The following is a 20,150-nucleotide window of genomic DNA, read 5'->3' as shown; positions in this document are numbered from 1 at the left end:
AATGTTGTATTGTAGCTGAGGTTAGAGGTTGAGTAAAATGTAAGTCTAAAATCTACACTTTGTCTTTTAACCGCTTTTTGTCAGTATATCAATTTTAAAAAAGGGTAAATAGACACAAGTTGAGAAACATGCAACATGTTTTCTGCCATCACTTCTGCTTTTCATACCTGGGTCTCTGGGTCCTCAGAACCTAGGCTGGCAGCTCCCAGTTTGACCACATCAGCTAGCTTGGTGATGGTGGATACCGAAGACTGGGCAGCCTGGGCCAGTTTCTCCTGACTGGCTCCAGCACCTGAAACCAGCAGCTTGGTGTCCTCCACCAAAGTCTTGGCCGTCTTCAGGATGCATTCTCTGCACACAAAGGCCACAAGGTCACCAGCTGTCACTGAGAAGCTTCAATTAAGATTTGCACACATTTAAAAGCTTTATTCTTAAGACAAATACAGTTGTTGTTCTTTTGTTTTTGGTCCAGTTATTTTCTGTGAGTGATTTATTGAATAGCTATTTACTTATTCATGGTCACGGTGACCCCCTGCAATTGAATAAACGTGCTTGAATGGGCATGCTTACTGTGGAATGTGGATATGCGTTGACCAGCAAAGAGGATCAGACTTCCAGTCGGGGTATATAGCTGGATGATCAACAATAGCCCAGTGGGAGCAGCTATTCTGACTTTTCCACTTTTGCCCTTTCTCTTATTTAATAGTGTAAATGAAAATGGAGTTGATGAAATTCCCTTGTATTAATATTTTTGTTCAAAATAGAGGTTATTCATCGTGATTGAATGGTAGATATCATGTAATCTATTATCGATGACATCGTACTCTGTCTCTTTAGTGATTAGTACCTGTGGTCAGCGAATGTCTCTGCATTCTCTCTGTTCAGAGTACCAGCAGTGGCAAACATGATGGTTGTGTCGAGGTCTGCGATGATTCCAGACACAGCGCTGGCCGCGGTGATACAGGCCTGGGTGCCACGGTTACCTGCCTGCAGGGATGCCAACACATGGGAAACCTGCAAGAAGACTAATCTGTTATGAGAGGAAATCACTATTCACATCTACAGAAAGGTGACAAATTAAAGGAAAACTTGAATAAATGAGATGAGAAACCTAACAAAACAGTGGCCCTGCTATGCTGTAGGGAGGTGTTTTTCTGACATGGTTTGGGTTCAATTCTTTCTTCAGTGGGAGAAGAGCAGACATTAACAACAAAGAAAGCAGAACAACATGGAAATAATGCAGGAGAACCGCAAGGAAATGAAGAGGGATGGACAATGTAACCCACAACCAGTTCATCCCAGTTTATAATAATGCAGCGCAGTGAGGATACATAGAGGTGAATGAAGCCTAAATGCAGATCTACCTGATCTCGTCTGCATTACATCAATTTGATAAACTGATGGTTTTTATAAAGCCAGGTGCTGCAGCATCACACTGTCCTACTTCCTGCATCTATACTTGTATTTTTTACTTGTATTATCTTATTAATAAGGGGTTAACTGCCCAAACAACAACTGAACAAAGAAGTTAAGTGAGTCTGACCTTCTCAGAGACTTTGCGGGCACTTTCAATCAGCTCTTTCTTGGTGAAGGAGTCATTGGGGCTGCATTGCAGAGCTCCAGCTTTTGTCACCAATCCTGTGCAGCTGAAACCCAGCTCTCCCACCTGCTTCTTAATGTGAGAACCAATCTGAAAAATAAAATAAAAGAGAAATCTGCATCAACAGCATGAAAATAATGGAAAATGAGACATGCCCAGCTAACATGGCCTGTGTCTCTAAAAAAGACAGTAACGGCATACTGTCTACGGCTGTGGTCTTACTTCATCATTCTCTGCAGTCACAGCTGCATATTTGGCCTCATTTGCCAGGTTTCCAAACTCATTAGTCAGCTGGTTGGCCAATCCTCCGAGGTCATCAGGGTTGGTGTTCGACTTGGTCACCTGAAAAATGAAAAACCACATTAGTTGAGTAAATTGAGCCCTTTTAAGGACTTTTTTTTGATACCACTTGAAATGAAAATGAATTCCAAACTCATGACCATACTGGCAAATGTATGAAGGTTATAATGGCAAATCAGGATTTAAGGTGGGCACAGAGAAACTTTTCCCCTTCAGCAGATAACTGTGAAAGCTAAAATGTAGTTAAGTATTTGTTTCAGTTTTGATCGTTTTACCTAAACTTTTGGTTTAGAAATGATTTTGATGCTAGCTTAAAAGTGCGCCTGCACTCCATTGAAAATTAGCTTGCCCGAAAACGAAACTACGGTAAATCTTAAAAGTGCCTCTTTCGTCGTAATTATGCTTTTACACAAAGGTTTGACTCATATTCAATCACAAATAAAGCCTCGGTTTCTTTTTAGTAAATTCTGTGTACACAAACAATGTTCTCAATGCTCGGGTTCATGTGTAGAGACCCTGGTGATACTACGAGCAAAGTTTCATGTTGTGTCGAGCCTTCTTAGTGTTTTAAAAATAGCGATTTTGATGCTAGCGTAAAAGTGCCCTCGCACTCCATTGAAAATTAGCTTGCCCAAAAACGAAACTATGGTAAATCTTAAAAGTGCCTCTTTTGTCGTAATTATGCATTTACACAAAGGTTTGACTCATATTCAATCACAAATAAAGCCTCGGTTGCTTTTTGGCGAGAGTTTCACTTTAATCACAATTAATCGCACATTTGTATCTATTCTAAATGTCCCTTGATTTCTTTTTGTCCCATAAGTTTTTCCCATTTTAATGCTCTTATCAACATGGAAAAGTGGATTGTTTTGCTTTATGCAAATGTTTTTTTTCTATTGAAAAAACAACAATGGCAAACAGGGCGATACAAAATAAAATTAAAGCTGCAAGCAGCGTTGAACGGGCCCTCGCAGTACACGCGCGTCGGGGCCTGCTGCCGTCGGGGCTTGCTCAAGCAACACCTTCCGCTGACGAAGTCGTTGCTTTATAATTCGGTGGCCTGCTATTGTCGGTGTGAATAATGTACGCTGAAGTCAGAAAAATTGTGTGAACTGCTGCATAATTCCCCGGACAAAGACTGAGTCGATGGTCTGAAATTTTTTTTCCTCTGGTGAGGGAGGAGGGAGGAGCGAGACAACCGCATAAGTGATGATGATTGGCTCCCTAACATTGAGTGAGAGTTCTTAAGCCAATCAGTGGCAATGTTCGGTGTACAAACAAGCCACACACACACACACCAGCCTCACACACTCAAACTAGCAGAGGGGAACTGCGGCTATGGCGAGTCCGGAGGGAAAGTTGATGTTTTCAAAGTGGAAGTACAGACACTGTTTTAATCTCATTTGTCCACGTCCATTGTAAGCAACTCTGATCTAATGAAGCATCTCTAAAAGGCACACGCTTCTACAAAACTAACACTGGACAAAACTCTGTTGCTGACGCTGTTGATGATGATAGCAGGCCAGGTGTGGCTAACGTGTGCTTTAAAAACTGAATACATGCCCAATAGTTTGAGGTCTTCTGACTCTTTAAAAGTTAGAATGGTGTGTCTAGCTCAAAGTATGAGGGATTAGGAGAGGTCGAAGGTCGATGAGTTTTGAAGAGGACTTGAAGATTTCCCCATTTACTTTCCATTCAAAATGATTAGACTGCGACCAGAGCGCCATCTAAGGGCCGATTTGCACCAAATTTTACACAGACCATCAATAGGCAATACCACACAATTATGAACATTTATGTGATAATCGGATAGTATTTTGTAAAAATATGCAAGATTGACTGTTTTCAACACAATATGCAGGAATTTGTCATTTTATATTTCAGGCGTTTTCAGGACTATCAAAATTCTTTTGATAACTTTTTGTCAGGAGGGTCCACAGATGCTTCATGCAAAGTTTGGTGCAAATCACTAAAATTGCCTAGGAGGAGTTCGAAAAAGTAGGTTTTTCATTTGTCGCGATTTTGCAAATGGAAAGTTAGCGCGGAAGTGGGCGTGGCCTACACCAAACAATTCAGCTGAATGCAGGGAACACATAGGGATGAGGTTTAATAATATGCAACATTTTAAGTGGGAGTTATGAGCCAAAAACGCTTTTGCATTGAAAATAGCGCCACCTGGTGGTCATTTTCGGTGAGTGAGTCGCAGGGGCCATTCTATAGCACCTCTATGAATTTCATTTCCATAAGTGTTATGGTGTGGGCACAGGGCCAATTATACAATTAAAGTGACGCCAGGTGTGACTTATATTCCAAGTTTGGTGAGTTTTGGGGTATGTTCAGGCAGTGAAAAATGCGATCATTTTGTGAGAAGAAAAATAATAATAATAATCATTTGAAAAACAATAGGGTCCTTGCAGGTTCCCTGCTCGGGCCCTAATTATAAAGTGCACGTCAGGTAAACTAGGACTCAGCCTATAGTGCAGTTAAACCAGGGGGGTAAGTAAGTTTGTTCTTAGTTGTGGTATCCAAGTGCTTCTGTCTGAAGTCATCCATTGTCATCTGGCTATGACTAGGGGTGGAGAATTCGCATCAGCTGTGTGCTTTGCCATCAAGTGGTATTTCAGACTGGACGTGCTACGATGATAGCTCAGTTTGCAACGACAAAAGACACAGATCACTTTGGCCTTGTCAATGGAACCATTTGGCAACTGTTTAAAAGTAAACTTTCCATTCAGAATCTTATTGGCATCCATCTCGGCATCTCGCGCTCGCCATCCTCTTGTAACGTAACGTGCCTACTACTCTTTGGCCAGCTCGCAAGCCCAAATGGCGTGCCTGCTATTTTGCTTCCGGTCTAGATCTAGATCCGTCGTGGTGGTGTTGCAGTATTTTTAACGTACAAACTACACAGTTTGCTCGGCCAAAAAGAACGTTAATCTTGCGATATAAAATTGACTCCATTAAAATGGGTTTGCATTAAAGCCGTTAATAACGCGTTTAACTGACAGCACTAGTATAGTATCTATTACCCTGTAGAGCCGGAGAGTCCACAGTCTATTGTTCATTTGTAATTGTTGGGGTATTTTAGTGCCTTTGTTTGACAAGATAGCTTGGGTGCTGACAGGAAAGGATAACGAGAGAGATTGCACATTGCATGCAACATTGCAGCCTCTGTACATGGGTTGCAAGCTCTCCCAACTGAGCTACTAGGGGGGCCTGGACCTACAGTTTTAGACGCATGTATGATGAACAATTTCAGGTCAAGTGTTTTAAAAAGGTGAATCTTGGATTGCCCCTGATGGCAAAGTCAAACCAAAATCTGTTTACTATCATTAAACTTTGTCAAACACTTTGTAAGTGTCAGATTGAACTCTGTAAGTAGAAATGGTAGCAGATGGCTCCCTCCTGAAGCAGCTGTGTCCTGTCTGGTTCCACATAGGAACGAATGAGAGGCACATTTTTGTTCGACTGTGCCATGATGCTCTCACAGAGGTGTCGAGCCTGATGCAGAGAACATGGGCCGAGCTAATACCATGGGCTTAAATGAGAATAGGACAAAGCGTTGGAGGCTGTTCAATGGTGCAGAGCGGTTCGACATTTGGGTTTTAAAATGACTCTGCGGGGCTCATGCAGCATGAGACTTTTATAGGCTGAGCTGCCTAGTTCTTGTTTAGTCCCCTAAGTTGAATCAGGATCAAATGATTTTATAATGCAGCTTTTCGAGACTTTCCCAAGGTTATGGGATAGATCTGGGATGGTTAATACACCGTTTATCCATATTAATTCATCAACTGTTTCTTTCAAAATGTAAGTCTTTTCAGGCCCCTGTGAAACCTAATTACACAATTTGGCCATGATGTCAAATTGGCCTCACAGCCTGGCTTCCTTCCTGGGGGCTTGGCTTGGAATTTCATGGGAGCAGGACTTCAGTTGGTCACTGTTTTGTAAGGTGCCAGGTCATCAAACTGTAGTCTGCTGCAGCCACAAGGGCCAGAGCTGGAGGCAGGGGTTTGGAGACAGATGGGCCTATTGGATGATAATCAAAATGCTTACCATCTCCTGCACTGTGACAGCTATAGCCTTGGCTGTCTTAACCATGGTAGTTTGATAGTCAACGAAGGTGCCTTCAGGTTCAAGTGCAGGTGTGTCTTCCATTTTATTGATGGCATCATTGATGGAGTCCACCATGCCACCCACAGCCCCTGATGCACTTGCCGCCTCAGCCAGAGTGGCACCCAAGTCATCCACTGCTTCTTTCATCATCTGCACTGATTCCTCCAGGGCCTCCTGCATGTGTGCTGCCTGCAGAAAGGAAGACACATACTTCATGTCGTCAACATGTCGTGATATCAAAACATGTATGATATTTAAGATCAGCATGTGAGATGGAAGAGAGAATTTTTTAGATGCTCCTCTGCAATGTCTCCAGTGGTTTCTGAGGTGGAGGGTCTGTCAGGGTCTCAACTTGTCAGGTAAGGTGCAAAATGATCCACTGTGGCTAACAGGATACAGATTACTGGCTAAAATGTTATAAAAGGCATGGTTTGCTGCCAGGTTTGCTGTTAAGGTTTAGCGCCATGCATTGAATTAACATAGTCCGCTTAGCCTGCGCACATGATTGGATGTTTTGGTTTCAAAATTGATTTTGGTTTAGAAATGTATATTCGCTGATAATATGTTGGATTCATGTTCACGTATATTTTCAGGCACTTTATATTAAAATATTATCGAGCAATAACTTGGCAGTCTCCCCTGCAGTAACTCTGAGGGGATCAGCTCTGAGAAAATGATAGTGCTGAGTCATTTGGCCATGTTTTTCCACCAGCTTATCCAGAGGACTTTGTGTGACAGGTGCCAGATTCATTACCTTGGGGTTTCCTCCGGCCTCCTTGGCAGTGTAGAGCATCTGCAGAGCTGACTCTGTCAGGGTTTTGGTCTGGTCTAAGACAGCCATCTGCTGCTGGCTACTGAGGATCTTGGACGCTGTGCCAATGGCTGCCATGATCAGGGGCTCAAAGTAGCTGGCCATCTGAGCTACCTGTTCAAGTGTGTTGAGAAAAAAATAATACACAGAGATTAACACAAAAGAAAGATACCCGGCTTGAACAAGTAAAAGACATAAAAAAGTAACCACTGCAACATTGTCCGTAGCCTCCATGTCAGTACAGATCCTTACTAGCTCCATGATCAGGACTGCGAATGTAATACTCTCAACAGAGAAGAGACAGGCGCAAAAATGTCTCACTCCTTAACTACTTCCATCACCAGCTCCGGATAAACAATGTGTCTGATTCAGAGTGTAAAAATGGTATGTCAGCTGTGTAGAGACGTTGTCCTGTGCTTTACCTTGTGTCCCAGCTGGGAGGCCTCAGAGCGAGCGGCCACAGCTACAGGATCAATCAAGTTACTGATCTCATGAACTGAGGCAGCCATCTGCTCATGGAGAGTCTGCAACATATACACAAATAATACCCATTCACTCACAGATGTCATGCACAGTGCATTGGACACCAGATTAAATAACATTTGCTGAGGAATGCTGGGGAACACACGTTAAAACGTTGACAACAGCTAGCAAGTGAACCTTAAGTTTTGTATATTTATCATAGAAAATAAAGTTCAAAGATCCACTTTCTAGCTTCTCAAGGCTTAAAACTATATCTCACGTCTTCTTCAGTGAATGGAACTGGTCCAAGTGTAATCAGACCTAAAACCCAGCTGAAGCACAGAAAAGCTACACAGTGAACCTTGGAATTGAAAACATTTTGTTACAAATATATAAGTTACAAAGAGGTACGTATGTATGTATGTATTTGCGGACATGTGACTATGAAATATAATACAGAAGGTACAAGGTAATTTGAATGTTATTTTTTTAAACAATGACTACTACATGACATTTAAATGTGTTTTTCGGCAAGAGACAGAGAGAAACAAAGCTCTGTATGTGTATGCGGGTATGCCTGATTGCGATCAGTGATTACCTCCATGGAAATGTCCTCTCTGGGAGTTAGCTGCTGGCTTATGGCAGCCAGAGAGGCCTGATCAACCTCTCGGATGCAGCTGTTCAGTACCTCTATAGCATCATCACATTCTCTCTGGCCAGGAGCCTTTTCTCTGCACAAAAACAGGGTGTATACAATAATTAGTGGCTCTAGGAAGCAACTAAAAATTGAAATTCCTGCTTAAAATACAGTGTGAATGCTAAAATGCCCATAGCTGGAAATGCAGAACATGCCTCACACTGCCTTACCAAAAATCCAGCTTCAAACTAGTGATCTTGTGGGTCAGTGCTTGGACATGAGCGCTGTGCTCTCTTGGCTACGGTGTCAGACAGCAACGTGTATGTGTCTGTCAGCATGTGGGTATCAACAAGCTGATTAAAAGTCATAATGTATAGGGATGTCGAATATTTGTTTTTGTCCTTCTAATGGCTTTATTGTGATAGGACGAGAGAGAGAGAGAGAGAGAGAGAGAGAGAGAGAGAGAGAGAGAGAGAGAGAGAGAGAGAGAGAGAGAGAGAGAGAGAGAGAGAGAGAGAGAGAGAGAGAGAGAGAGAGAGAGAGAGAGAGAGAGAGAGAGAGAGAGAGAGAGAGAGGAGTCAGAGTGGGGATGTCCTGAAGCAAAGAGCCATGTCAACAGTTGCAGATGAGAGCAGTTCTGCATTGTGCACAGCAGGTGTCTGTCTGCCAACAGTAGCTCTGCAGCCACACTCTGCTCAGTCTTCCCCACACAACACTTAGTAAAGCTCATGAATACTTTTATATCGAACTCAGCAAATTAAGGGATTATTTTTACCAATACAGAGTTGATGATTGCTAAAACAGACTAACCAAGACATTGTGGTGAGTTTGAATTTGTTTCTGTTTTATGTGTGTATGTGTGTGTGTGTGTGTGTGTGTGTGTGTGTGTGTGTGTGACACCAATTTTTCTCTAGTTAATACAGCAAGTTTCTCTCAAAGCCCTCACCAGAAATGATCTTTCTGCATCATTGTTAACCATCAAAGAGAAGCAGAGGAGTTTACCATTATATCAAAGTGGACAGAATTAGCAGTAGTAGTAGAATTTACCTCATGTTGGTGATAAGTTTCTTGATGGAGTCAGACACAGTCCTAGAGTGTCCGGCCAGCACTGACCACTTGGGGGGGTCTTTGGGGTTGACAGCCAGAGAGCGGGCAGTCTGGATTAGGCCGGTTGAGCTCTCCAGCATTGTCTTTGCTGCAGCTACAATGGGTTCCATTGCAGCATGACCCTGAGGAAGGTGTGTGGAAATCCAGATGGAAATTATTGAAGTTTAGAGAAGGAAGAATCATACAAGATTTTAATCTTTAATGTTGATAGTGACTGTAACAGCTACACACACTTAGTAAATCTTTATCCTCACTGACTCAATTGATTTCAGTGGAAAAAGAACAGAGAAACGAGCAAAACAATCTCACACTTCTCCCATGCTATTCAATTATTCAACATAAAATCAGACAGTTAACCATCTTTTTTGGATCACTCGCTCAAATAATTTCTGTAGTGAACTTGTTTATGTGAGTACCTCAGGGCTGATTTGAGCAGGAATGCTGGCGAACTCTGGGTTGGAGGCAAAGGCCGTCAGGTTGTCCACAGCTTCTATCAGAGGACCAGTGGCAGCCTTACACTTCTCTCTGTTCTCCTGGTTAAAGGCTCCATCCAAAGCCTGCACAGGGGACATGGCATTTTACCCATCATGACACTGTATCAATGGGACTAGAGTGGCTCTAGTGACCAGTGTCTTGGTCACAAGAGTATTTACACCAAATTAATACAATAGTGAACCAGCCTATCTCAAAGACTAGCCTATCTAATTGTCAAACAGCAACTAACTCCCCAATGCTCCACACAGTTTCAGCATTGGAATCAAGGAGCTGTGATTTACAATTTTATTTTTACTTTTTGAATCTGGCAAATGCCGATTGGTCTGGTGTGTCAGGGTTGGCTGGGATCTAACTCCTTCTTAACACATCTTTTTATCTGTATAGCTGAAAATTACCACACAAATACTATAGTGGAGAGAGTTTCCAAATGTGTGCACCATCCCCACTTGTAAAATTCATCAAATCCTTGATGGCAGGCTTCTCCCCCCTATCTTAAAGTTTTGCCATTCATAACAGCTATTTACGGTACAATGGTTTGTTTTAAGCAGCCCAGATCTAAGACATGCATGAAGTTGAATGAAGTTGTACTACAAACCTTTATGGATTTGACCAGGTTAGCAGTGGTGTTTGCCACCTCTTTGGCTGACTGAACAAACTGCCTCTTGGCAACAGGGTTGGGAGTTTTTGAGGAGGCAAGACGGCAGGCGTTACACAGTGCAGAGGTGTGTTTCGCAACGATAGTGGCTGCAGAGAGCACCTGGGCAGAGAAACAGTATATTGGGTTGAATCAAGGATGTATTCAGCCACATTAAGACTCAGTAAGTGATAAATGACAACTAATTGTAATTACTGTGATGTTGCACAGAGGTCAGCATGTACCTGAGACTGGGTGCAGGCTGGGTCCACCAGGTTCTGGCAGGCCATCTGAATAGACTGATTAGCCCGTGCAAACTGAGACGGGTCCACAAGGCCCTTCTGACCTGCTGTACTGTTGGGGTCTGATACACCCACCAGATAGGCAGCCTACAGACATCAACAGATCACTGATCAGTTTTACATTTCAAGCATTATAAGTGTCCATATTACAAATACTCACCTTGCCAGCCAGTTTTTATCTGAGTCGATTTTTTTAAAAGGTCCCTGACCGGGTCGATTTTAAGATAACATTCAATAATGAATTTTACCTGTGCAGCTGCTTCAGTCAGACCACACAGTGCTTTGGAGCCGGCACTGACTGAATCACCAAACTCTGGCAGGTTGGAGTTCTTGGCATTGTGGGAAATACCGGCCATGGATTCACCAAGGACCTTAAACAAGAAACCAGAGATTAGAAAATATCTTTCATTCTGTCTTTTTAATGCTTCTTATGTTGAGCAATTCAGTGATTGATGCACAGCAGTTATAGATGACTTCACAATTTAACAGGATGGGTATCAAACCTCAAACTCAAGCAGCTACAGTGAAGATTTCTGCTTAAAATAGGACATTAATATTGCCTTTTTAAATAAATGTGGGACTTTCGAAAGACGGATGATGCTGGACAAGCTGAATGGAGCCATATCATGTTTGTTTTTTTGTGATTTTTATCATTTTAAAACAAGTTCCATCTATGTCAGTCGTTTAAGTGAATGCTGCAATGCTTTTTTTTGCTGTGGGGCTCCAGAAATGCTTTGTGGACTACGAAACTTCTCCCAGTTGTCCACCAGCACAGGGGTGAGTAGAAAATGACTGAGTTTTTATTTTTGGGTGAGAAACTACACACACAGTGTCCCTATAATTAGTACATGGGATAATATTTCCAAAACATGTTTAAAAGTTATTAGAAAAATAAATGATGTATGAAATTAAGTGTTATGTCTTCAATACTGAAGGACAGCATCATAGTTACGTGCCACAGCTCTTTCTCTTACAAACGTCTGTTTACAGTTTATGCACTGAAGTAGCACCTATTGTAAGAGAGAGTAAATTGTTTTTGCATTTGAACACTGAATGCATCCTTCTGCAAAGAAGTGAAGAAATGAGAGGAGAGTGATCACAGGAAAATGGAATGATAAACCAATGATGGCAAGAAAGATAACCATAAACAGCAGAGGAGCAGCAGTAATGCATGTTCTACCTTTGAGTTCTCCATGACACCATCAATGCAGTCAAAATAGGACAAGTCATTGATGGCTTCTGTCGGGTTCTCCAGCATTCCCCTCACGGACTGCACACAGACACAACACAGTCACAACAAACACAAACAGAACACACTGTACCTGAACACCTCGGCTGAATGCAACCTGACTGCTGCTCTTTCTACATGCCGGAATTAATTCCTTGTTTTACAATTTTCCTTAATATCAGTAATCTATAATTTGATGGGGTCCATGAGCTGAGCAGTAAAAAATCAATTAAAAACTAAAGGCCACACATGACAGTATTAATTGTTGCTCATGTCAAGCAATTCACATTATACCATGGACACTTGTACTATACTCTCATACCCTCTAAAGTTACATAACTCTAAGTGAATTAGCTGACTGCTCACAGCCACAGACCTGACTTAAACTTGCGATTTTAGGAAGCGCATAACCCAGACCAAAGAGAGGAGGAGGTAGAAAAAAAGCTGCATGGTTGTATGATGGTTGTTACCTCCAGCTCCCTAAGTGCATTGTCACACTCCTTCTGACCTGGAGCCTGCTGAGTGCACATGGTGATGAGCTGGTTGATACTGTCTGTAACTGCCCTGTGGACACAAAGGCACAGACATGTCAATGACAGATAGGCATTAAGAAAGAGAGCAAGAGAAATGCTTCTTACCGTGCCGCGGCTGCTAGCTGGTTCTTAAGGTTGGGGGAGCTGGGGTCAGTAGACAGGGCTTTAGCTGCTAGCAACAGCTTGCTTGATGACATGGAGATTGTCTTCAGGTTGGACACCACCTGTGTCTGGTCCTCTTTAGACTGGAAGAAAAGGGAGGTTAGAGATTTTCAGCCTCAAAATGACTCATGCTGGGTGCACAATTAATGGAAATATTATCATTATCGCAGGCAAAGGCTGAATGCGTGACAAAACAGCATCATATTGAAGCACTTTAGTGCTGCAGACGTGTGTTGGCCTACAAATCTTACTCTACAGATGTAAGAAAACAACAAATGTCACATCATCATGATTGTGCAGGGTAGTGTTCAGTCTTAATCCTTCCATGAAGATAACAGTCGATACTAAAAGATATTTAAATTGAACACCTTGGACAGTAGAAAGGTATCTCAGGCTCAGCACTGAATTGGTTAAACCCTATTCAACTAACATTCTTTGTCACTATAGTCAAATCAACATCATCTGCAGAAGATACCACATGTGGGGTACCACACATTTTCTCAGAGTTTGGCTATCACAAAACTTTTTTCTGCTAAATAAGAGCAAAACTGAAATAATCGTATTTGTGTATGCATGTAGGCATGATTTTTGGCAGTGACTTGAACTTCAAGGAGCAAGTAAAGAGTTGTGCAGTCCTGCTTCTTCACCTCTAATATTTATATGTAAGTCTTTCTTAACTCATGCTGACTTAGAGAAGGTCATTTATGCTTTTTTATTTATCTCAACTAGACTACTGCAACTCTCTCTATACCTGTCTCAGTCAAAAAATCTCTATCATAACTCCAGCTCTTTCAAAAGGCTGCGGCAAGAATTAACAGGCATTAGACACAGTCAACATTTTACATCAGTGTACATCTGGCACATCTGCACTGGCAACCAATAAAATTTCGACTTGATTTTAAGATTTGATCGCATCTATATAACTGACCTCTTAACTATTTATGAGCCACAACACAGCCTTAGATTCTCAGGCAAGGCCCACTTGATCGTTCCCAGCTCACCAAAAGCGATTGCCCGTTCTCATTTGGGCTGTCTATGCTTTGCAATAGCCTGCCTGGGTAAATTAGATTAGCAAAATCATAATTTCATCCTTTGAATTCCTTACTAAGACTCTTTAAACAGGTGAATCACTACCTATGCACTCTGTTCGGATGTTTTCCCTATTTCCCCCTGGGCTGCTGCTGTGAAATCCCCTGCACACAACTTAACACTTTGCCTGTATAGACTCCATTCTATGTTTTTTCTTCGATGTTTTCTGTTTTGAGGATAACCTGGCTGTCATTTTATCCAATCAAATAGGTTTCCTCCCTTGCTTAGTCGATCTGTGGTGTGAGGGAAGTTACAGATAAACTTCTTTGATGCTGTCTCACCTCTGGCCACAGCCAGCATAACTTCTGCTAAGTATTCTTTTATCATACTGACCTGGGATGTTCCAGCCATGTCAACCCCAGCCTCCACGAAGTTGCTGAAGTCCTGTCCAAACTTGCTCGTGGCTCTTGCCAGGTCCTGGGTGGTCCCTCTGGACGCCTGGACCACCTCATTAGCTGACTGGTTCAGACCAGCTGCCACCTCATTAAGCTGAGCCTGAACCTCCTGGAAGCTCCTTCCACTGGATGGGAACTGCAGAGGGAGGACGAGAATGATAGAGGGCAGTTCAGTGTGACTCTAGTCCACTGGCTGTTCTGATGCTCTCTGCTGTGGTGATGACTGTCGGTAAAGTCAGCTAAACCACTCTTGAAACAGACGGTACAACCTCAGGGCAGACATTGTGAGTCTTAGGGGTAAAAACATAATAGTGGATGAAATTTGAATTTACAAATGGTAGTTTATTTCTATAGATTCAACGCAGCATATTCTGTGCATGGTATCTGTTGGAGTTGATGATTCTTGAAAGTGGTCACTTTAGCTCATTTTACCAAGTTTGTAACTTTGATGGTCGAAATGAAATCTGTGTGGAGAGGACTCGTCATGATTGAGAGGATGAATAAAGTTCACAGATATTAGGAAACGGTGCTCAGTAGATTTATTTTTCAGTCAGCAAGGATTCCTTTGTTTATTTCTCCGACTTCAACACACATTTGTTGTTCACAAGGAGACATTTTTGGGGAAAACTAGGGTGAATCTCCTGGACGGAATTCTTTCAGATGTGTTCCTACACACATCATTAAGGTAATGTACAGTTATTAAAGCTTTTTCACTGAAAACAGCTGGATGCTGCTCCGGAAAACCAGGTTGATGAGAGCGCTGAGACTGAACCAAAAACTGGTTGAGTGTTGTAAATAAAAAAAGAACAAAACAATTGTTGAAAGGCTCCATAAAGTTGAGGGGTACTCGGTTGGTGAATGTGTGATAATTCTCTTTCACATTCCTAATAGTAACTGGATCCAATGTTAATATGAAATATTTGATTAGTCCAGCTTTAAAGTTTTGGGACTAACATCTGGAGAGCTGCCCTATATTTGAATACATGACATTTTGACCAGACCATACAGTTTGTACCTTTGATTTAGTGTTATGGAAAGAGGGAAAGATTGGAAGAAGGAAGAATAGATCAAAGTAACTATGTGAAACAACAGGCTACCGTGCTTGGTTCACTAATAAAGAAGATCTTCATAATGAAACCAACAAAACCAGGGTGGAAAAAACACTCACCTCACCTCTATTTGAAAGCACTAACAATGCAACCTGTCTTACTTACAGAATCAGCCAGAAGTGTCTTGCTCGCTTCACCCACAGTGCGGATGGCGTTGTCCACATCCCTCTGTCCAGGAAGGCAATTCACAGATCTGTTCAGGGCCTGAGACACTGCCTTTGCCACCTACACACACCCACACAAAGATACACACAATGTTAAATCAGTGCATGGCTGGCCACCTGAAGCACTGGGTGCTTGACCATTGGGGCCACTGCAATGCAAAATATACTTAATTTGTTAAATCCCAGCCAGCACTGGGAACAAAAGAATCCCAGTGGCTGACTGCCTCACGGGCCTGAGCTGCCTGTCAAGACTCATATGTATGTAATGAAAAGTGTAGATCTTCAAGAAATGAATTCAAACTATTCTGACATACCTGTACATATTATATGTACTATGTATTTACAGAAGTACAGTACAGTGTCAAAGGTGGACACCCAAGATTAATGTGACCAATTCAGTATACGACCAAATGTGAAACATGCTCTCAATCTTCATTTTCTGTTAGGGTTAGGGTTAGAGTTGTTGTCATGAATAACACAATTTTGATGTTGCAGTGGAGCTGACGTTTGACCTTTAAGATATAAAAAGTTAATTTTGCCAGCAAGATTTAAACAGTGTGTGTCTGACCTGGGCCAGTCTCTGCTGACTTTCTGCATCTCCGGGCCTGGCGATGGCCCTTTTGGTTTCTTCGATCAGGTTGGCTGATTTGTCCATGACATCACCAGCACAGTCCAGCATGGCGTTCCGCACTGGTGGGTCACCTGTGTTGGCAGCGACTCCTCTGGCAGCTGAGGCCAAGGACTTCAGAGCCTGAGCCACATCTCTGGCTGCCATTCCTGCATCCAACAGGAGAGAGGAGAGTAGCTTGATAAATGCTGCATGAATACATTTGCTACTATTATGACCCAATTTTTAAATTTTTTTTTAATTATATAAATAAATTAAAACTGCAAGCAGTGATGAACGGGCCCTCGCAGTCCGCGTGTGTCGTGCTGCGGCGTTGTCGGACTGCGCGCTCACCTGTTACAAGCATGTCATGACGGGGAGAAAACAAGCAGTGAACGTCATGTCAATCGGATGATGTTTGTCTGATTTCCTGTGTCCAGTGTGTGGCGCTATGGATATGACACAGTATTGATGCACCGATCTATTCATGGCGACTCCCTCTAGATTCCTGAGAGATTTGGCCAAGATAGGAAATTGTATGAAGAAGTTATTAGGACTCGATGCTTCATGACGAAGGATTTTTATGGCGGGCACCGCCACGGCCAGCAGGTATGACGTAGGATAAAGATTTCCATAACTTTTCATCTTGAAGGTCAGAGGATCATACTGAGTGACTGTGAAGTCGGTGGTGTTACATCTGTAGGAGGAGATAATTTAAGTATGAAGATTGGCAATATTTCAAAATGGCGGCCAAAAGCAAAATGGCCGACTTAGTATTGATGCTGAGATTTATTCGGGGAGACAGCCTCTACACTTATGAGCAGTTTGGTGTGGATAGGAAATTGTATGTTAAAGTTATAAAGCCTCGATGTTTTACCGCGAGGGGAAAAAATGGTTTCCACCGCCCCGCCCACTAAAGTATGTCGCAGCTGAATGATTTCCATAACTTTTGTTCTTCAAGGCATGAAGATGATAATTGAGTGAATGTGCAGACTTTGGTGTTTAAGCTCTAGGACAAGATAATTTTCAAAGTAGGCATGATTTGGACAAAAATGCCACCACACATCAAAATGGCTGCCTTCCTGTTGGAGTGACGGTATCGGTCCAAGAGGGTTTTTTGTGCGTCTGGTCATGAGGAATCTGCGTACCGAATATCATTTGTCTACGCGCATGTGGAAGGCAGGGAAGAACATTAGGGGTGCTACAGAGCCCGCAGGTCACGACCACGCCAAGTGACAATGCAGGATTGTAATTTTCGCCGGATGTGATGTATATTCCAAATTTGGTGAGTTTTTGGGTATGTTCAGGCATCCAAAACTGCAGTCAAACTTGGAGAAGAAAATTTCTTTCCTTCCAATTACAATAGGGACCTCGCAGGTCTACCTGCTCGGGCCCTAATGAGACATTATAAAATATATAACCATAGGGATAACTACAGAAACAAACACATTAAACCATTAACCTCATTTGAAATCATCAAATACACAAAAAATCAGCATATTATTCTGACATTTTATCCCGCTGCCAAAAGTTTATCACAACATTTTTTTCCATAGATGTGACTGATTGTCTGCTCATTCAGACCAAAGCAAAGGCCAATCACACAACTGGCATTGAAAAAGTAAATAGCACCGTAAAGTACAAAAATTCTGAAGGATTGAACATCTCTGGATGTGATGTGATGGTCAAAGCATCGACCGGACATCAACATATTTCTGCTGCTCTTGTTTAGGCTTGGTAATGTCAAACACACCTGTGTAGTTCTCATTGCCCTGGGTGGCCTCACTCAGCAGCTGGGCGATAGCTGAGCTCACAGCCTTTGTGCTGGTACCAAGATCCTGGGAGCATTTCTCCAGCTGAACAACACCACAAGGAGACATGAGCAGAACCAAATGGTAATGTAGTACATGTCTTAAATTTGTCTATTTGGTAAACTGCTGTCCACGTGTGTTTATGTGTGTGTGTGTGTGTGTGTGTGTGTGTGTGTGTGTGTGTGTATCTCACCGTCTCTCCTGGCAGTGGTTTGAGTTTGCCCTCCTCAGCTGAAGCTTTTGCCTCTTGGATGTCCTTCTCAAGGCCTCTCACCATTGACAGAGCATTGTCTATCTCCAGCGGACCACATGCTTCCTGAGCCTGCACCCACACAGACACAAAATGTGGTGAGACATGTAAAAAACCTTTTCACTTGTGCAGCCCTGTCTTGTCTTCTCAAAGTCAATAAATAGCAATAGGCTTCATTCTCAAAAGACCCCTCATGAGTCAACTCTGAGGCACAAAAGAAAATGATTAGCGGTGTGACAGCTTTCTCTACACGGAAAACTTTCCATCAAATAAAGCCTTCAGTGTCATTCTTTGCTTTCTTTCGATGAAATATACTCTCCAGCTCTAATATAACGAATGCTATAGCAGCTAGTGTTGTCAGAAATATAGAATTACGATAAATATCAATACTGAATATAATTTAATAGTGAATTATACTTATGGATACTGAAACTGTGACAATCCTTTTTTTCCACAGTATCTGAGGCCAGCTGTTTTTTGTTCCCCTCTCGTCTCTCCAGCAGCGAGTCAACACACACCGCTGCAGGGTCCACATTTTCCTGCCTCCTCCCACTCCTCTGACTATGGTCAGAAGAGATTTCTCTATATGCTGTTGTGCTTAACACACAGAACACAAGCCTTGTTATTTTTATCTTTGAAGGCATAAAATATTTATTTTATATATATTTAATGTTGTGTTTATATATAATATTTTTTTGGGTATCGATTATTGATATTTTTCAGGTATTGCATTGAAGTTAGAAATGTTCGTATTGTGACAAAACTTTGATGGTTGAAATGAAATCTGAGTGGCGAAGACTCGTCATGATTGAGTATGTCATGATTCAATGAGTAATGAATAAAGTTTGCAGATATTAGGAAACGGTGCACGGTAGATTTATTTTTCAGTTAGCAAGCTGTCCTTTTGTTTGTTTCTACGACTTCAACAAAGATTTGTTGTTCACAATGAAACATTATCGGGGAAAACTAGGGTGAATCCATAGCAGCCATTGTTATTTTCAAATGAATAGTCACTTCTCTCGCTGGTCGTCTGGTCTGTAGCTGCCAGTGATTCCTCCGATGATGCTTATTGGTCCAACCGCAGTGTTTTCTACCACAAGCAAATAGCTGGTTGGATTTGTGAGATCACATGATCAAGATAATTTGTTTCACGACGGACTCGCCTATCATTTGACAGGGTTGAGGGAGTGGCGATTGCGGGGTACAGCACAATGATGTGTTTAATTTCTGCGGTGAACCATTGGAGCAACAGGATACTTTTACACTTCCACTGGCACGATGGAACTGGGCTGTGTGCAATTTGGCTGAAGTCAGTGCTATTGCTTTTCATCACCAAACAATGAGCCCTGATGCAGGTGACCAGACAGTGGTGGAAAATCCTGTTCACAACGATGTTAAGTATGTTGCTCATCTTGCGACATAGGGGACTAGGATTGCACACTCTGGTCCACTGCTCATTCCTTTGTCTTGGCTCCGAGCATGGATCAATGGCAAGAGTCAGGGAGGTGAGATACAGTATGTGTACTGAACAGTCAAGTCCAGCTCTATCATGGCTGCTGTGGCAAGTCCAAAAGATACTAGGGAGCCTCACTTCCTCCTGGATCTGATACAGAGTGGATATTCTTCCTGCCAGCTCCTGAACGTTAAGGCTGAGACGGGTGCAGCTCCCACGGTTAGAAGCAGTGAATGGATGCATGTCTGATTACAGCTCTTTCTCCATAGAAACAAAATTACTATGGCTAGTATGGATGTCCTCAGGATAGTAGACGGAACTTGATGTTCAAGTTGAAGCAAGCTTTTAACAGTTGGTAAACAGGAGCAGGTACATGATCTAAACATCCCAGGTACAAAAATCTAAAATTTCGAGATACGTCAGGATTGAAAAAGTGTATCATAAGATTAAGGCTTAAACCTGATAAAAACTAGCCAAAAGTCAGTTTAAGGTGGAGCTCTGTAATAAAAACTGTATATAGATGGGTAGTACCTTCTGTGATGCAGTGCGGAGCTCAGCCAAAGCACTGGCCAGGTTCTTAGCACATTGGCTGAGCTGCATCGCTGATGCTTGGTCATTGATGGTTGGAACTGTGGCCTTCGAGGCTGTAACCATCTTGGCACCAGGCTGGTAGAGGAGAAGAACAGACAAACTATATATTAATAAAATCTAGCTTTAAACAAGATCAGCTCCACAATACGAGAGTGTTGGATGGACATTCTGATGCTTCCTACCTACAAGTACGGCTGTAAGCAGGTAACTGTTAGTTAGCTGTAGCCGGGGAGGAGAGGAGAATAGAGCACACAACAGAGAGACAAAAACACACACAAGAGAGACACCACACACACA

General features: G+C 42.3%; 1 protein-coding gene across 1 annotated transcript in view; it reads right to left on the bottom strand.

Annotated features, from left to right (window-relative positions):
- The window catches only part of tln1 (talin 1), a 115,060-nt gene that overhangs the window by 26,364 nt on the left and 68,546 nt on the right, over positions 1–20,150 (bottom strand). Inside the window, exons 25-46 of the mRNA XM_030435216.1 lie at positions 19,794–19,928; positions 17,753–17,881; positions 17,502–17,604; positions 15,710–15,918; positions 15,083–15,202; positions 13,807–14,004; positions 12,328–12,467; positions 12,160–12,253; positions 11,642–11,731; positions 10,710–10,832; positions 10,405–10,548; positions 10,121–10,282; positions 9,447–9,587; positions 8,971–9,152; positions 7,885–8,017; positions 7,247–7,348; positions 6,768–6,938; positions 5,954–6,202; positions 1,823–1,942; positions 1,544–1,690; positions 848–1,014; positions 168–351 (exon numbers count right to left, since the gene is read on the bottom strand). Coding sequence (XP_030291076.1) covers positions 168–351; positions 848–1,014; positions 1,544–1,690; positions 1,823–1,942; positions 5,954–6,202; positions 6,768–6,938; positions 7,247–7,348; positions 7,885–8,017; positions 8,971–9,152; positions 9,447–9,587; positions 10,121–10,282; positions 10,405–10,548; positions 10,710–10,832; positions 11,642–11,731; positions 12,160–12,253; positions 12,328–12,467; positions 13,807–14,004; positions 15,083–15,202; positions 15,710–15,918; positions 17,502–17,604; positions 17,753–17,881; positions 19,794–19,928 — 3,243 coding nt within the window. The remainder of the gene's footprint in view (positions 1–167; positions 352–847; positions 1,015–1,543; positions 1,691–1,822; positions 1,943–5,953; positions 6,203–6,767; positions 6,939–7,246; positions 7,349–7,884; positions 8,018–8,970; positions 9,153–9,446; positions 9,588–10,120; positions 10,283–10,404; positions 10,549–10,709; positions 10,833–11,641; positions 11,732–12,159; positions 12,254–12,327; positions 12,468–13,806; positions 14,005–15,082; positions 15,203–15,709; positions 15,919–17,501; positions 17,605–17,752; positions 17,882–19,793; positions 19,929–20,150) is intronic.

Source organism: Sparus aurata, chromosome 12 (genome assembly GCF_900880675.1).
Source record: "Sparus aurata chromosome 12, fSpaAur1.1, whole genome shotgun sequence".
Lineage (NCBI taxonomy): Eukaryota > Metazoa > Chordata > Actinopteri > Spariformes > Sparidae > Sparus > Sparus aurata.
This window is presented reverse-complemented; position numbering and strand designations above follow the sequence as displayed.